This window comes from Pinus tabuliformis, chromosome J (assembly GCF_031772625.1).
Source record: "Pinus tabuliformis cultivar Carrire ecotype Pingquan chromosome J, CPIR1, whole genome shotgun sequence".
In the NCBI taxonomy this organism is placed as follows: Eukaryota; Viridiplantae; Streptophyta; class Pinopsida; order Pinales; family Pinaceae; genus Pinus; species Pinus tabuliformis.
In genome coordinates, this window is record NC_142295.1 from 1,025,347,374 (window position 1) to 1,025,366,026 (window position 18,653).

At 39.3% G+C, this 18,653-nt stretch overlaps 1 protein-coding gene across 1 annotated transcript in view; it reads right to left on the reverse strand.

Annotated features, from left to right (window-relative positions):
* Positions 1 to 17,442: 17,442 nt before the first annotated feature.
* The window catches only part of LOC149230352 (CBL-interacting serine/threonine-protein kinase 24-like), a 57,807-nt gene continuing 56,596 nt past the window's right edge, over positions 17,443 to 18,653 (reverse strand). Inside the window, 4 exon segments of the mRNA XM_089378950.1 lie at positions 17,443 to 17,827; positions 17,951 to 17,979; positions 17,982 to 18,024; positions 18,114 to 18,170. Of these exon segments, the coding sequence (XP_089235076.1) occupies positions 17,747 to 17,827; positions 17,951 to 17,979; positions 17,982 to 18,024; positions 18,114 to 18,170 (210 nt within the window). The 3' untranslated portion in view covers positions 17,443 to 17,746.

Sequence of the window (18,653 nt, forward strand, 5' to 3'; positions counted from 1 at the left end):
CTCGCTTTGTTGCCCGGGGCTTCTCTCAAAAGGATGGTGTAGATTATGATGTATTTGCACCTGTTTCCCGATACACCACCATCCGCTCGATCATATCCCTTTCTACCTCACAAGGATGGAACCTACATCAGATGGATGTCAAGACCGCTTTCTTGCATCGTTCGATCAAAGAGGAAGTCTATGTGGAACAACCTGAGGAGTTTAAGGTTCATGATCGAGAATCTCATATATGCAGGTTGAAGAAGGCTCTTTATGGCTTGAAGCAAGCACCCCGAACTTGGTATGAGAGGATTGATAGCTATTTGATGAAGTTGAGATTCACTAGGAGTGAAGTCGATCCGAAAATTTATTTTAAGGTTGAAAATGATAAACCTCTCATACTGGTACTTTATGTGGACGACCTCTTTCTGACAGATGTAGATCCTCTCATTCACAAATGTAAGAGGGAGTTGGCTTCCGAATTTGAGATGAAGGAGGTAGGACTAATGCACTACTTCCTAGGGTTGGAGGTCTAGCAAAAGCTAGGAGAAATTTTCCTATCTCAAGGAAAATATGTTGTGAAGATATTGGAAAGATTTGGATGGTGGACTGCAAACCTGTGACTACCCCTATGGAACTTAACTTCAAGAAGTTATGTGGTAGTGTTGCCAGACATGTATTGGGAAATGCTTTTGATCGTCGTCAACTCATAGGAGCATTGATGTTCTTGGTGAACTATCATTTGGATATATGTTTTGTAGTTAATACATTGAGCCAATATATGGTTGAGCCTCATCACACACATTGGATTGGTGCCAAGAATCTTCTGAGATATCTTCGGGGCACAATCACTCATGGATTGAGATACGCTGCCGAAGATGTGAGGTTGCATGGTAATTCTGATGTTGATTGGGCTGGCAGTGTGGTGGATTGCAAGAGCACTTCTGGGTGTTGTTTCTCTTTGGGTTTTGCTTCCATATCCTGGATGAGCAGGAAGCAGAAGTCGGTTTCTTTGAGCACCATTGAGGCTGAATATATAACTGCGAGTATGGCCTCCTATGAAGTTGTCTGGTTGAGGAAGCTCTTCAGTGAGCTGTTTAGACATGTGTTGGATACCACTGTGATCCTCTGTGACAACTAGAGTGGGATCTGATTATTAGAGAATCCTGCATTTCATGATCGCTCCAAGCACATCGATATCAGGTACCACTTTATCCGAGATATGGTACAACAAGGAGCAATAAGGCTTCATCACATTGGGACTGATGAGCAGGTTGTCGACATTCTGACAAAGCCCCTGGGAAAGGTCAAATTCTTGACTTTCCGAGAACGACTAGGAGTCGTGGAGAGACCCTCTTATGAGGATCCTATATGATATGGACATTGAGCTCTAGGAGCTCCAGGGGGCTTGGGGTACTTCTTGGAGCGATGACAAACCATAGGGTGAGTGGTCCAACCTTCCCCTGTGATACATGGCGACATGTAGGCAGGATGAGTGGTTCATCCTTCTCCTGCTGAGACGTCCAACCCATGCAGTATGGGACTCATGGGAAGTACCTCTCATCTGGACAATGAGGATAGAGACCATAGTACTACCGATGGACGCATCATGTACTACCGTACTCCCTATGCTAGGATGATATTGATCTGGGATCAATTGGAACTGACTTTGGGTCAGTAAGAGTGGTATGACACACTCTTTATTGGAACTAACTTCGAGTCAGTAAGAGTGGTATGGGACACTCTCTTTTATATGGGACTGACTTTGGGTCAGTAGAGAATGGTATGATACATTCTCGATCACTTCTTCTTCTTCATAGTTCAACGAAACAAAGTAGAAAAGTGCATTGATGGCAGAGATAGTACCAACTGTCAAATGGATTAGCAGATGGAGTTCTCCCTAATTGAGAGGGAGTGTTAATATTGGAAAATAGGGCCAAACTCCATATGGGTCACCTCATTTATGGCAACTGATATTTTTCTTGGATTCCTCTCTTTGAGAGGTGTAGGATTTATCTAAAGATCATATGATTCTGACCTGTATATATGGAGATATGAATTTATTTGTATTATTGACAAATTGTCAAGGTTGGCGAGAAAGCAAAATAGGGATTTTCACCACCAGCTCAACCTCAACGTTGCATATAAAAGGAGTAGACCTAAACTCATTATTCCATCATCTCATCTTCTCTCATCTATCTCTCCTCACTTGATTGGGTACACAGGTTGGGGCAGCATCTCTCACACGTGCAAAGGAAGGAGACAGATTTTTGTTTAGGGTTGCGCTAACCAGGTTTGACCGAAGCCACAGGGAGACTATTTTGGACAACGTTGACCAGCAATGACATCTCCTTGACTGCGGATTGGGTGAGGCTGGTTCTTCTTGGCAAGCCACAGATTTGGGCACAAAAGCCGAGGTGATCTTACCTCTACTTTGACCAATGTTGACTGCCCTAGTTGTTGGTTGTAGGTTGACTTTTGTTGACCATCATTTGACTGATTTTTCGAACTGTTTTGGGTTGTTTCATCCTATTGTTGGAGGCCAAGTTGACTGAGCTTTGACTGAGCTGATTTGGAGGTCAAATCTGACCTGTTTAACCAGTGTTGACTTTGCTGGTTAAGGTTTACTGCTACTGTCATAAATTATCATATTTGTAAATTTTGTATTATCTCTCTCTACTAAACTATTGAAGAATATAAGAAGAATTGATCAAGGGTTTCCCCACATTGGGGTTGGTGCCACATCTTGTGTCCTCTTGTCTTGGCTTGTCTTCTACTGTTTATGTTTATGTTATATCTACATTTTACTATCATGTTGATGTGATTGCTAAACTGGATATAGATATTGGGCTAGTTAAGAAATTGAAGTAAATTGCTCTTAAGCATAGAACATACCAAAAATTAACAGATCTCGTATCTATCGCACACAAAAATTGAAGGTTAGTGTCACACAAAAATTGAAGGTTGGAGACACCACTTTAAAGAGAAGTTGCTTCTAAGCAAATTCAATAGTCACGAAGAAGGTTAAGCAATAGTGGAGGTGATTTCTTCCAAGACCAAACCCACTATTGAATTCAATTGCCAATATTGACTTAAAATGGAGTTAACTTTGCATTGTCACAAAGGTGAGGCAAGTAAAGGGCACCGGTATTATACAACAACCATCTCTATATTTAAAATCAAATCTTTTATTTTTCTGCAACTAGTTTAGGTTATTAAGCTTATTGATTTTTCATTCTTATCATTGTAAAAAGCATTTTACTTGGAGATCTTACAGTTTATTGTTAAATCTAACCAAAGATAAGTACAAGTTTTATTTCAAAATAATTTTACACTTGAATCTAGCTATTTGGCACTGCAAATCTGAAAATTAGATTGTCGTACCAAGCTAGATTTGCAAATTTCAAAGTCTTTCAATCATACAAGTAAATCCATCCAAAAACCTTCTCCTTCACTCTATAGTGCTTAAAATAAATATTGTGTACAAGAGAAATTTTCAAGTCATTTTCAGCAACTTTAAAGCTTATAAATATATCTAAAAAAATTATAAGTGAATTAAACAAGAAGGTTTCCACCCAGAATTCTGAAAAAAATAAAAATAAAAATAAAAATAAAATTACAGCTTGTTAGAAATTTACTTTTCAATTAAATTTTGGTTGAGCAGAGGCTCCAAAAGCCTCAATATTGACCCTCACGCTCCTTCCTCCCCTAAACTAATAATTTGGAAGTGCTAAGATACTTGTAAGGTGGCTATCATAATCAAATCATATTGTTCTCCCTGCATTTTTTTTTGGCAAATTTAACACCTTGTTACACAAGCAACAAGTTGTTTTGACTCACAACTCTCTAACTAACAACTTTAATTACAGAATAATTACATATTTGGTTAGAGCTTTTCATGTAGACAAAAATTCATGTTATATGACATTTTTAGTGATTTGATACTATTTGTTTTGCTATCTATTTTTCTTTTGTTACAATCATATATTTTACAACTAGACAATTCCTAAAGTGAACACCCCCACTCTAGGTGACTCCATACATTGATTTCATTTTGAAATTACTTGGGGCTATATTAGGGGCTCCTACATTGGCCATTCAAGGAGTGTTGGACCTAAATAGCAAGGGCTTGGACTAAAGTGACAATGGATTCCTACTCGATGTATTCCCATCCAACGAGTTGTCAAGACCTTAGCAACACTGCTCCACAGATTAGTAATAGGGCCATGCATAATTGGTCTATAATCATCAGAGTCTAGACCACTTGTGATCAGCAAACTCCAAGGAACAAGCAACATTTTCTATGTTATAGCTTCTAAATATTGAATCTGTAAGGAAAATTCCGCCAACAAATACATTGAATACTACCCAATGCAATTGTTATTAAATTAAATCCACATATATGGATGTAAGTAGTTAGTGAGTCCATTTGCTTTTTCACTCCCTTTTTCACATTTTGTTATTCTCCAACTTTTATTTCTCACAATGAGGTTTTAGCCTTCTCTGGGAAAATACAATATCAATAAGATGCATACTTGTCTCCTTATATTGTCTCCTTATATTGATATTGGCATTTGTCCATTCCATGTATTCAAAAGAAATTTATAGATCAGTGAAAAAAATATAGTATTAGTAATATTATTAATTGTGTTGATAAGCGTGTCTATTTTGGAATAAGGTTTTCAAATCAAATGAGTTGTCATTTTTTAGGCATGTGCTATTGATAATCTCAGATATTGGCCGGCCCATGGTATTGTAACAAAGCCTATTTACAAATTAAAAATCTTCATGGTAAAGTGGAGATGAATCTCCATGGTTAAAAATCTTGTTACATTTTTTTTTTTAACAAGAACGGTTGATTTTTATTAAGAAGTAAGGTTGGGCCTAAGCCAAACAACCCCTATTACATTAGGCTTTAGCTGTATGATTCCTGGCGATTCAGAATTGTCAAAATCCGGTTTTATCCATTGGGCCTTCACTGATACAATTGATTTACTTAGAGTTCCTTGATTAGCGCTTCGGGACCTAAGTATACAGGGGAGACATCTAAGGATCCTGTTCAACTTTTCTCTGGCAGGATAAGGCGAGCCTAACATTGCCAAAATCGATTCCAACAGCTCAACAAACTGAATCCTCTACTTATGAAAACGTTGTTGAGTCGATTCATTATCTCACTGTTTGAGAGTTATATGCTTAAGTGATGATCGCACTAGTTGTGTCTAGCCTGTTGTAAGGTTCTTTTTATGTTGTTGTAGCAGCGATGAGTCATTGTCATGCATCGTCTGCGATCATCATCATTTAACCAACGTTTGTCAACATGTAACAGGGCCATGGATCAGCATCGGTCTTCAGCGTTCAGATGAGTTTCAGATGTATGTTGCCTATGCCAAGCTTTGGGCATTCATGGAGACAGAGACATTGCATAGGGAGAGCGAAACATTGGCTGCCCTGACCTTGCACTGTTGGTCTTCTCTGTTAAGGGATTGGATGCCTTTCTATTGCTTCATCATTCTTTGACAGAAAGCCTTGAGCTAATAGACATCCCTTATTTGCCATTATGTCAGCTTCCTTGTTCAGAGTTCGAAGGATATGGTAGAATGAACAGTTAGTGAAATTCTGAAGCAGATTTCTTAGGCTTTCAAGGGTCTTGTTGAGCACTGAGCTATTGAGTTGATCGCCATTGTTTAGGATTTTTATCAAGATTTCCAAATCCCCAAAGACTTGAAGGTTTTCCCCTCTATTCCCCTGAGCAAGCTGACATGCTTTGAGCAGTCCTAGAATCTTGGCCTAGTTATTAGTGCTCTGTCTTAGGCCCCAACTAAAGTTGTCCTTTTTGTGCCCGTCTAAAGAGTAGATTACTCCCCCTACCCCTGATATCCCCGGGTTTCCTTTGGAGGCTCCATCGAAGAATATCGAAACTTTGCCCTGATTTTTCCACCACTTTTGAAAGTCCGACTCAGAGATTCGAAGCCGCCACTCTGGGTTGAGGCAAGGCCAAGAGGGGTTCTTTTTATTGTTGGCCCGCCCCAGGGACTCACCTAGCCAGCTGATCTCTTCGGGGAGGAGAGAATTGTCTGACTTATGAGGTCTATTTTCGTATGTTTCCAGCAGCAGAGCTTTTGCTTTGGCTGTCACTACATTGGTGGATTGTAATCTGTTGTTGAAGATGGCTTCATTCCTAGCTAACCAAATTCCCCAGCAGATGTATTTTGGAATTGCATTCCAGATTTTGGCCCATGTTGATTTGCTCTTCAGAGTGTGAGGATAACGCTCTTTCCATGAGACGAAGAGACTAACTACTGAAAGCTGCACTGGAATTTGGGCATTGAGCCCCAGCATTGCTTGCAACCATACTTCTTGAGTGAAGGGGCATTCGATGAATAGATGTTCAATCGTTTCCTGAGCCATGCAGCAGAGAGGGCATCTATGGGGACCTATAATTCCATGTTTCACTAAATTATCTCCAGTGAGGACCCTTCTGTGCATGAGAATCCAGCAGAAGAAATTGATTTTTGGGAGACCAAAGGGGTCCCAAACATGTTGCCAAAGCATTGTAGAGTGGATCTGAGGTTGTTGTTCTTGAAGAGCTGCAAAGCCCTGCAGTGCTGAGTAAGCTCCAGTCTTCCCCCAGCCCCACTTGTCCCTCGAATGGAGATGCACAGGAGCCAGACCAGAGAGCTTAGCTAGAAAGAGGTGAAGTTGAGGGAGCATCCAGTCAGGGGGGCGATGGAGAGCCCAATTGCTCCAGTTCCCTCCAGAGTCCCAAGAGCATATATCAGCAAGCTTGTGAATACCTTTCTGGATGAGCCATTCACGCAAATCTGCAATTTCAGGGGCAAATTTTAAGGGTTGGAGGCCCATGATCTTGTCTTCCCACAGCCCAATTCTTTTTCTGTTTCCTGGGATTCTGTAGAGATGGTCTTTAAAGAACTCCCAGCCTCGACTGCAAAGCTTCCATAGCGTGGTTCCTTTGTAGGAAGCTCCTTCATCCATATTATTTATTGAGAGTCCGTGCAGATACTTTTTAATTAGAACTTGGCTTACAGGATGTCTTTGATTTGTGAAGATTTTCCAGAGAATCTTGCCTCCCAAAGCCAGATTGGCCAACCTGGGATCTCTTACCTATAGTCTGCCTTCAAATATTGGCCTTTTCACTATGTCCCAGCTTACAAGGTGAAATTTTTTTTGGTTCCCCTTTCCTCCTTGCCATAGGAAATTTCGAATCAACTTAGATAGTTGTTCGGTGATCATTTTTGGAGCTAAAAGAAACGAAGCCTGGTAGATAGGAAGGGAGGAGAGAACAGATTTAACAAGAATGGGCTTCTCGACTATGGTAAGCCACTACCTGCCCCATGCAGTCATTTTTGCCTTGCTTTTGCTGATAATTTCCATCTAATGAGTAGCCTTGTTAGTTCCCAATGTTAAAGGCAGGCCTAGGTACTTGAATTTGTCCCAAGAGACGTAGCTTGTGAAGCCCAAGGCTTGGGAAATCCTGAGAATAGTTTGTTGGTCTACCGCCCAGCGATACACAACACTTTTCCTCTTGTTGACCATAGCTCCGGAGACTCTGCAAAAGCTTTGGATTACTTCATTGAAGGTCGTAGCAATTTTAATGGAGGCTCCTCCCATAAGGATGGAATCATCTGCGAATAAGGCATGATTAATTGGTGTTGCTCCATTTATCGCCCTGATACTTAGAAGTGACCCATTGAGCTTCTCTGTTGTAAGATTTCAGCTCAAGGAATCTGCCATCAGAATATACAGGAAGGGGGACAATGGGCAGCCTTGCCTAATGCCCCTCGAAGCTTTGAAGTGGTTTGTCGGCTTGCCATTTATTAAAGGGGTTATCCAAGGTTCTCCAATACATGCTTTAATCAATTTTATAAAATCAAGATTGAAACCAAATGCAGAAAGAACTTGGAGGAGGAAAGAGTGCCTTACTTGGTCAAAGGTGTTCGCCATGTCCATCTTAATGAGCATACCTTGCTCTTTGCATTGATGGCTGGAATGGATGACTTCCTACACAAGTATCACGTTGTCCAGGATATGTCTGCCTTTGACAAATCCTCCTTGGTTGGGAGAGATGAGTTTTTGCAGTGGCAACTTTATTCTAATTGCAAGTAACTTGGTGAGTATTTTGTAGGACGCATTACATAGCAAGATTGGCCTGAAGCGGTCAAACGCCACTGGGTTCGCTTCTTTAGGGATTAGAGCTAGGAAAGTGGAGTTTGTGCTTCCTCCCATTTTGGCTTTTTGGAGGAAGCCCTTGATCATTCGGTACAAACCAGCGTTGATGGTGTCCCAACAGATTCTATAAAAGTGGATGGAGAACCCATTGAGTCCTGGAGCTTTGTCTGGTTCCATCTTCCATATGACATTGTTGATTTCGTCTTCAGTGAAGGGCTTCAGGAGTATTGAGTTATCCTCCTCATTAACTAGTCTTGGAACATGCTTGAGGAAGTCTTGTGATTCCTCATCATCATACGCACCTTCTTCTTTGTACAGCTACTGGAAGTGAGAGGTTGCAGCCTCTTTTATCAGAGTTGTGCCTTTGAGAACAGCCCCATCCGGTGAGGTGATTTCCGAAATGTGATTTCTGGAAAGTTGAGTTCGGATTTGCTTGTGAAAGAAGGCTAAATTTTTGTCTCCAGACACAAGCCAGAGATTGCGTGATTTGAGTCTCAAGGATTCTTCCTCCTCTCTAAATGATCGGAGAGTGTTGAGTTGGAGTTCTTGATCGATCTGAATTTCTAAGCAAGTAATGTCTTGCAGCTCCAGGCCCCTTTGCAAATCAAGCAGCTGCTTTATATTCTGTTTTCTATGACTAGTGGGGGAGTCAGTGGGCCTTTTTATCCATTCTTTCAAGGTTGTTTTGGTGGCCTTTAGCTTTTGCTCCCACACATAGTTGGGTGATCCAAGAACATGGATGGACCAGGCCTTCTTGACTGTATCCATAAACCCTTCTCTATCTGCCCAGAGAGGGCTGAACCGGAAGGGGATTGGCCCCAAATTTTCCTCTTCTTCTAGCAGAAGAAGAATGGTTTTATGATCTGATGTCAAATTTCGCTGAATTTTTGTGGAGATGATCTTCTTTTCGGAGAGGAAGGTGCTCTGGAGAAGGAATCTATTCAACCGGGCTAAAATGTGCTCAGTCCCAACTCTGTTATTTGTCCATGTGTAAAGCCCTATTTTTGGCTTAAAGTCCAAAAGATCCCATTTTTGAATCAGGGCTTCCACGAAGGGAAGGAAGTGGTCCCTGTTGCTGATTCATCCTCTTTTTTCCTTTGGATCAAGGATTAGATTGAAGTCTCCTGCTACAATTATATTCTTGAGGGAGTAAGCTTCAAGGAAGTCGGTCAAGGTTTGCCAACAGTGTTTCTTTTTTGCATAGAGGATAGGTACATAAAGATTAAAGAGAGCAAAGATAATCTTACTTGTAAAGTGTCAGAGTTCAGTGTAAATCTAGTGCTGCGTCTGAAAGGAGCTCTCAAGTTGAAACTTGTCTTCCTCCTAGAGAGTGGCAAGCCCACCGCATGTACCCCTTGCACTTACTGTTTTTCCGGCTTTTGTTTTCCATTTTACTTTGTTGAGTTCTAGAAGGGCTTCCCCTTCTATTTTAGTCTCTTGGAGCATGAGGATCTCGGGAAATTCTGATTTTAATAGGTTCTTGACTGCTTCAGCTTTTGAGGGATTCCCCAGTCCTCTACAATTCCAAGAGACTAATCACATTATTTACTAGCAGAGGGAGGGGCAATACCTCCCTTGGGAGGCCTGGTTCTAGTATTTCTGTCGATGGACATCTCAATTGTGGGTTCGCTGCCTTGCATTTTTTGTCTCTCTGCCTCTTCTTCTCTGGCCTCTCTGTGAGATTTCCTCCCCAATCTTTTTGAAGGCCTCTCAGTTGTCTCATCTTCCGAGGATCCCGAGATCTCTAGAATCTTCTTCTTATCATATCTACATAGGTTGGGGAGCTGGGGACACCTTTTGGAATTCCGGTTTGGAGAGGGCTTGTTTCCTCCTGCCTTTTGTCTTCTTCCATGATGATGGCCTGTTGTTCAGCCTCTTTATCTACTAGATCTGGGTGTTTTTCTGGTGTACTGAGTATATCAAAGGGATTGGTGGGTATGTCGGCTCTTGGAGGGACTGTGCTCCCCTCCACTTGGACTATGGGAGGAGCACCACTCCCCGTGGACACTCCTTTCCCTTTGTTTCTGTTGTTTTGCTTAGCTGTTCCTGGTTTCTGGACCTGAGTCCATTGATCTCCTTTCGCATTCTCGACCCCCTCCTCTGATTTCTTTTTACAGTGCCTGGCAAAGTGCCCATAGCCATGGCAATGTCAGCATTTAAATGGGAGTTTCTCATAATCTAGCACTTGGATGTGAGACCAGTCAGCCACTATGAGTTTGATTGCTTCAAGGAGGCCTTCCTCCAGGTCAACTTCTACACAAATTCTCGCACAGGAGTACTAGTCCCTCCTTTTTGCTCGATCGATGTATTTGCCAAGTTTATTGCCTATGGTTTCTAAGGATTTGGGGTTCCAACAATGCAAAGGTAAATGAGGCAAGCGCACCCAAACAGGGACAACCAAGGGCACATCCTGTGTTAGATCGAAGTCTGGAGTCCATTGATTCAGGTACAAACCCTGAGGCCCCATGAAATACGGCCCATTTCTGAATATGAGGTTCCTGTCTTCTATCGCTTCAAATACGAATACAAAAAGCCTTACCGACGAAGTGACTTTTGATTCTTTCCTTGACAAGAGATCACCAGTTCCTTTGCACCCAAGCATCTACAGCGTTAGGTGAGGGCAATAGCCCAATGAACTGTCCAATAAGCCCTCTTTCTACTAGATTCAACACCGCTTTGCAGGGTTCTTCAGTGGGCAGACCAACTGTGGGGATGGATTCCATTCTTTTAACAAACTTCTATTGGTTTTCGGTTGCTTGTTGTTTATTGCTTGCCGCTACCAGTTCCCAAAACGCAGTTAGCTCAGGTGGAAGGGGAGGGTCCAATTCGCAGCCCCCTCCTAGGGCCATGGCGTTAGAGCTGCGCGCAGTCTCTCGCTGTGTCTGCTCCTCTCATACACACAGAGCTCTCCGCGCCTAGCAAATTGTACATATTTTTTAACATATATGTTTACTTGTATATTATTTTTTATAAATAATAATAATATAATTTAGTTAATTTTTATGATTTTTTTTATTTTAACCAATCAAGCTATTTAATGTATATGGTTTTGTTATTTAATGAATTTACCTATCCCAAGCTTTTAAAAGCAATTTATATTTCAACAAAAATAACACTTGGCTAAAATGCACATGATTAGAAGTAATGTGTTATACTCTTTCATAATAGGGGATGCACTCAAATTCATTTAATAATGACCCTCGAGATGTAGAGGTTGGAAATACTCTTTGAAGTAAAGAGAACAAGGATATCACATGATGTTCAAAATACATTTGGCATGAGGTAAATTCTATTATCGGTTTTTGTGATTTAATAGTCAAAATATATTATAATCATATTCAATAATGAATCTTGTTTTTATGTAGTGTTAAATAATCTTATTTTTATATTGTGTTAAATAATGTTTATAGTTTTTGTGACCTGTAATTAATATGTATTATAATCTTTGTTCATTTTGCAATAATGAATCTTAGTACTATAATAATAGATAAATAGGATTAAAAAAGACCTGAAGGAAATAGGCGGGAAAAAAGCTCTGCAACAATGGCGACCACTTTTCTTCAGTTTGCAGGGCCATTTCCCCTAGCACACTACATTGCGGTTGAGGGCTATTGTAGGCTAGCATGCGTCCCTTATCAGCTGGAAAAAGAATCACGTCCGGAAGGTGTATTATTACGTTTCTTTCTTCCGCTAAAAATATTTCTTTTTTCACTCCATTACTTGCAAACTCCTGGACTCCTCGGCCAAGTCAATAACCACCAGATCTATTTTCTCGGGCGTGAACCACAATCCTTCTCGCAGCCATTGGACGGTGAGGTGGTGGTTTGGGTTCCTGACTCACCTAGCAACATAGCCGACATATCATGGCCTGTATGGCCAACGACGCTCCATGGCAACAGAACTGCCACCTGCATGCAGAGACGAGTGTGGAAACGAGAAGCGGGGCCTGTAGTATCCTGGTTCTCAACTGGACAGGAGAAGCCCTGTGCAAATGCTAGGGGCCCGACTACAGCGGGCCCAAAAAACCTTAATGCAGTAACAGAGGACTCAAAAAATGACCCTTACAATCCAGTTTTGGAGGCACCATGGAGCGGTCAAAATAAAAAACTCAGAGGTGCTTTGGGGTTTACATAGATAATGCCCAAACCAACGGATCTTGGCTACAAAAATGCTGAATCTAATCGCTTGGGTGAAGAACTGATACAAATCTTCATCAAATTGACAAAGGGCAGCCATCATTGCACGAGGCTCAGAAAGGGGCTAAACATCCAAGATTTAAAGATGGAAATCCAAACCAACTTGGAATACCTACAAAATACCAAAACCCGATATGCACAGGACGTTGTCTACAGGTACTCCATACACTACAGGAATATGGTATCAGCAATGATTCAACCTATTTCTTAATCTGAGACTGCGTGGAGGATGCAATGGAGCCAGCTCAAAGAATCCAGGCTCCTTTCGAGACGCAATCAAGGGAAAATAAAAAATGCAGCACAAATCAGCACCAGCACCAGCACCAGAAGTACCAGGTCCCTATATAGTGGAACAAAAGCTGGATTCCCCAATGCTCCAAGTAACTCTGTCAGAGGTAACTGAACTATCCAAAAATGTTGTCATTTGTAGATTTAATGGATTCTGGCCAAAATCTGATGCTCTACATCAGTGGATTTACTCCTCATGGACACCTAACTGTGATGTACACCTATGCTCAAAAGGATTTTTCATAGTTAGTTTCAACACAGAACAAGAACGTGATAATATTATCAATCAGGGGCCTTGGTTTTGGGGCAATGTTGGCCTCTTCATCACTCCCTGGTTTGCTGATTTTGATGCAAATACTATGAAAATTACAACAATCCCTGTTTGGGTGAGGCTTCATAACCTCCCTCTACACTTTTGGCATCACATAGTCTTATCAGCCATTGGGAATTCCTTGGGGAAATTCCTAAAAATTGATGAAGACAGCGTTAGCAAGGAAATCTTCTCATTCACTAGAATATGCGTAGAAGTGGACCTGAGTCAAGGACTGTCTGATCACATTACATTGAACTACAACAATACACTGAGGACACAACCCCTCGACTATGAGAACACTGCATTCAGATGCCACAGCGGCATGCAAATAGGACACCTCCAATATACCTGCCCACTGGCCAGTAAGGACCCCAAAGGAAATAAGAAACAACAAAAAAAGCCCAAAGGGTGGCAGCATACAGATCTGATGGAAGAAGAGGACATGCAGACAAAACCTACAGGAAACCAAGCAAAATTTGATATATATATGGGACAGCGATGTACTCAGGGGGTAAATCCCACAGATTCTCATCTGGGGCCAAACAATATACATCGGCATCAAGAACCATAGCTGGAAGTCGGTGGCATAAAAAGATCTCATGGATCTGAAGGATCAGAATCCGACAAGGAACTTCCAATGAACACACAGGATATCCAGTTGGCCATCATTGCACCCTCTCCCGACTCTAAGGTTTGGCGAAGGGTGGAGTAGAAGAAGGGCAGAAAAGTTAGGACAGGCAACTGCTTATGCTTAAGCATCTACAACATGTAATTTTTCATTATGAATAAAATTACGTCATTTTTCCACGGGTTAAACCAAAAAAAAAAATAGATAAATAGGATACAGATTGCACAAAATAGGTGTTTGATGGTGAGACCCCTGATTTAATATGTACTATAAGTATAAATAAATAGGATTCATATTGCACAAAATAGGTGTTTGATGGTGAGACCCCTGATCTAATATGCACTATAATCTTTGTTCGTTTTGCAATAATGAATCTTATTACTATAATAATTAATAAACACGTAAGATTCAGATTGCACAAAATAGGTGCTTGATGGTAAGATTCCTGGTTTAGATTAGTTGTGCTTTGTGATGCTTATAATAAAATATTAAGTTATAAAAAAAATTGTAAGCTGATGTAGATAATACTTCAAACATGTATGTTTGAGAAAGAATAATATTATAATATAGTTTAACTATTATTGAAGTTAGTAGTGACTTGATTTGTTTGGAAAAAAGTGGTGAATAAATTAAGTTTCTAAGAAAAGGGGGATTGACAATAGGTTGCATAAAGTGTTAGTTATATCATCCACCATTATTAATTTGTTGGTCTATATGTAAGTAGCATTTCAAATTAGAAAAAATTTGAAGGTTAAAATGGGTCTTTCCAGGAAAATAATAAAACAAGGGTTGTATTTTTAAAAAAGATAATTAAAAAAAAAAAAACAAACAAACAAACTATTTTATCATAAATTCTACTTCTTTCCTTAAATCAAAAATACAATTAAAAAGGTATGTTTTCCTTTCCCCTTCAAAACCATTTACCCTGGTTGGCATCATCACCTTGAATCATATTGGTTCTTTTAAAGTTGATATTGATAGAATAATTTTATTGAGACCAATACTTTCCTTAAATCAAAAACAAAATTAAAAAGGTTTGTTTTCATTTCTGCTTCGAAACCATTTACCCTATAGTTGACATCATCATCTTGAATCATATTGATTCTTTTAAAGTTGATAGTGATAGGATATTTTTATTTTGAAACCAATTCTTTATCTTTAAATTTTTTTGGTGTCAACATTCAACTCTATTGCATGTGACGATATATTTATTCTAATGATTCTTTTCTCTGTCTACATGAATGCTCCATCTTCTCAACCTCCTAAAGTGAAACGCAATTTAGTTACTTATTATTCCAAGGTCACACCAAGATGTCGATCAAATGAAACACACCAGTACAAAAAAATCCACATGTTTTTCATGTGAACCATAACCCAAAAAATGCCCCGAGTGATGTCATTGTGTACAGCGAGATGACATTCCACATCATAAACCATAAAATATTCTTCTTTACAAAAAGCAGACGATGTCATGCTGCCAATAATTGGAAATCCTGTAAATCCTTACCTGGCAATAGCAGCTAGGTTACTCAATTGAGTTTCCACGCATTTAAAAGGCATTTTTTTAAACATTGCAATTAATTGAAATTTGAAAAGAGTAAGCAAAGAATGTTGGAGTATGTATGTACGGATATAAGAGATCTTCTCAAAGTGTTTAGACTAGTTTCACTTGCTATGCTACTTACCTATCTATTGAAGGTCCAAGTAATGAAGCAATACAATGTAAGATAAATGCAATGAGCTAGTATAAAGTTTGATAAATGCAATGAGCAGTATAAAGTTTGAAGATGCACAAATAAAAATTTGGGCAAGAGATAGGTTAACCATCAACGAACTATCAAGTTGTCAAACTACATAGTGGAGAAAAGTTGTTAAAGCTAGCGAAAAGCACCAAACAAAAGTCAAGATGAATTTTCAATGAAAGTAAGCTTAAATTATGCTTTCAAGCTATGTTTGTGATAGAAAGTCTAAAAAATTAAATTAGATATATTCCCATAGGTAAATCCTGTTGATGGTATTGTAATAACATCTAAATGTGTAAATATTGTAGTAGGAGCAAATGTCAATATTTCTTTGTTTGTTTTGCATATGATGTTAGAGTAATTGGAGATACATGAAGCCAAGGTGGCTCAAAGCTATAACTATCTCAAAACAGTCCCACTATTAAACAAGAAGTATCTTGCAAGCACAAAAGACAAAAAATAAAGCACCCGTTTCCAAAAAAAATTGACACAAAGCTATAGCATAGCCCACTCCTTGTTTTATTAAAAAAAACACAGACATGCTGTATAAATATATTTCACGCACAAACACAAAAAAACAGATATGTTGTACAAATATATTTTACGCACAAACAACACATATAGAACAGTAAAGCAAACATCTCTAGAAACAATGTTGTAGGCAATGGAGAATAGCGGCTAATGGTGGTGGTGAATGGTGAATGAATATCCATAAGTTAATTTGTACCAAAGAAGTAATTAATAATAGTTCATGCAGATTAATACAATTTGATCATATTTCATATTTTATTTTTTTTCAATTGTAGTTCACAGTGACCGAGTGGCCGCTACATCCACAGGTAATAATCTGGGCAGATCCACCCGAAGGGATCTACCCGTCAGCTAATCTGGTCGGACCTAACCCCAAGGGCGTCAAGGAGATTTGGCCTTGTGTCCTAATTGGCAAGGTACCTAGCAACGGGAACTCGACCAATTGAGCAATCCCTTGGGGCTATTGATCATATTGAGCATGAAATAATAAAATATTATACTATTTAATATTAATTAATATTATACTCCTAGGTTTTGGATTTGGATTGATAGTGAATGGGAATTTATTAAGACATTCCATAAGAAAAAGATCACCAGTTCAAATCCCTGTGAACGTTTACCCAAAGCAAAAAAATTATCAACCAATATTATGAAATTTGGATTAATATAAGTTTCTCAAAACACTATATAATGGAGAGCCCTTTTCCCATTACTTATCGTGAGGACGGCTAGTACAACCTACAACCAGGCATGGTCGGTTCTACCAGGGTAGTTGTACAACCAGGGATGGTCGGTTGTAAGTTTGAGCTTTACCCTTTGGGCTTTATATTTAGTTCAAGGATACTAATAATGCTTTGCACGATATTTGTCTAGATTAGTAACAATTATTCAATCCTTGATCTGGTCCCATGCAAAGATCTAAATTTGTATAAATGAGATGTGGAAGAGATTGAGAATGGCATTACTGATTACAACTAAAATCATCATGAATAGAGATTTGGCAAATTAATGACTACTTTACAGGACACGGCAGGATCATTTTGGAGTTAAAGTAAGTTTTTTTTGGAGTCCTGGATCTAGGTTTCTTTTGGTATTTTGTGGGAAGTTGCAGGTTATCTGATTTTTGAACAGAGAATTCAGTTCAAGAAATTTGTCTGTTTCCAAATTTATAGAGTTGATTACTCGGATTTTGAGGAGAACCTGCCTATTCTTTTTACCACCTATGTTGTAAAAAAATGAATGAACCGATAGTTGATAACTGTTTTATTTCAATTAATCCAGTGCGACTGAATAGAATTTCATCAAGGAAATATCACCCAAAGAAGATTATTGTGATAGAAAATTTATTCAATGAGGTGACCTCAAGACCGTGATCAAAAGAGAAAAATGATCCAGCAGAATAATGTCTACCAATGGGGATATAACAAGGCTCTTTTCTCATCAAATTAAGTATAAACAATTAAATAGTCATAGTTACAAAATTCACAAGACTGATAGTTACATTGCTGCTCTGTGGCTGGTACAACAGATCTTCTCCAGGGATAATGCCTTATTACATGCTTACTCCGCAGGATATAATATTTAAAAGCTCTCCGTACATCAGACAGTCTCCAAAGGGAAAAATCATTACATGGAGGGAAAGCCACGATGAAGAATCGCCTTCACCGCCAATACTCTTGGCTTTCATGTTTGATGTGTTACTAGTATGCCTATTAGTACAAAAATAGCACAAAACGATGATATGCTTGACCTACCCAATGATATAGAAAAAGCTCCTTTCAGAGTGTTGCCAGACTATCATTATAAATCAACAGAAGATTTACAGAAATCTTACAAGATCTTTGTTGACACTATATGCCTGTGAACTGTTCAGTGACTGTGCTCATCCCTGTTCCGATTTTTCAGCCTCACGAACTGGCTTCCAAATGATGTCCGCCAAATAGGCACAGAAATTTTTGTAGAACTGCATAATAACACAATATAAAAAGAGAAATACCTAGAATTCATTATGTGAAAAATACAATTTGGAAAAATAAAACAAAATTAAAAATAGAAGAAACTGTCTTTGATATCATGCTCAGAAGACCTTGTGATATTCCAGAGTGTCACCAACAGCTTGCGCACTTCAACCATGAAAACAGAAGGAGCAACCTCAAAAACCTATAAAAGAAAGTACTTATTTAGCCACCAAAAGACAATCCAGTAGGATGCATGCAAGAATAACAAACCAACGTAAAATGAGAAACTACCTCTAAAGCAACAGCAATTTGTCCAGTCTTGTTTGAAGTAAGCCCCTCCAGTCTCATCTACAAAGTAAAGACAGAATTTTGTAAAAGAAGAGATGATAAATTCATTTTTAATTATTTAAAGCTAACAATTCTGTTGATTTTTGTAGCTCGAATAGGTACTTCTCCACAGACCTCAGGCAGGTACTTTACTGAGGAAAAGTAAAGTTATTTACTTTAGTGATTTTGTTTTAATCTCAGCCATTGATCTCAAGTGAAGCAAGATCTAATCTCAGCTGTCAATCACTTTGGGGATTAAGGTTACATATTTGGCTCAATGTAAAGTTATCAAAGCAATGCTAAGGAGAGGGAGAAGGCACACCATACGGTGGCACTACCCTTAGGAGTAGTGTGATACTCCAGAGTGCTGGGTCCAAGGAGGTACAAGAGGAAGTCTAGATCCAGATCTGCCAAAGAGATCAACCAACAATCGAGGGCAGATCTGCTGGATCAGATCCAAGACATTTGTATTTGCTCAGTTGGGCCATTATCCCAAGACAAGAG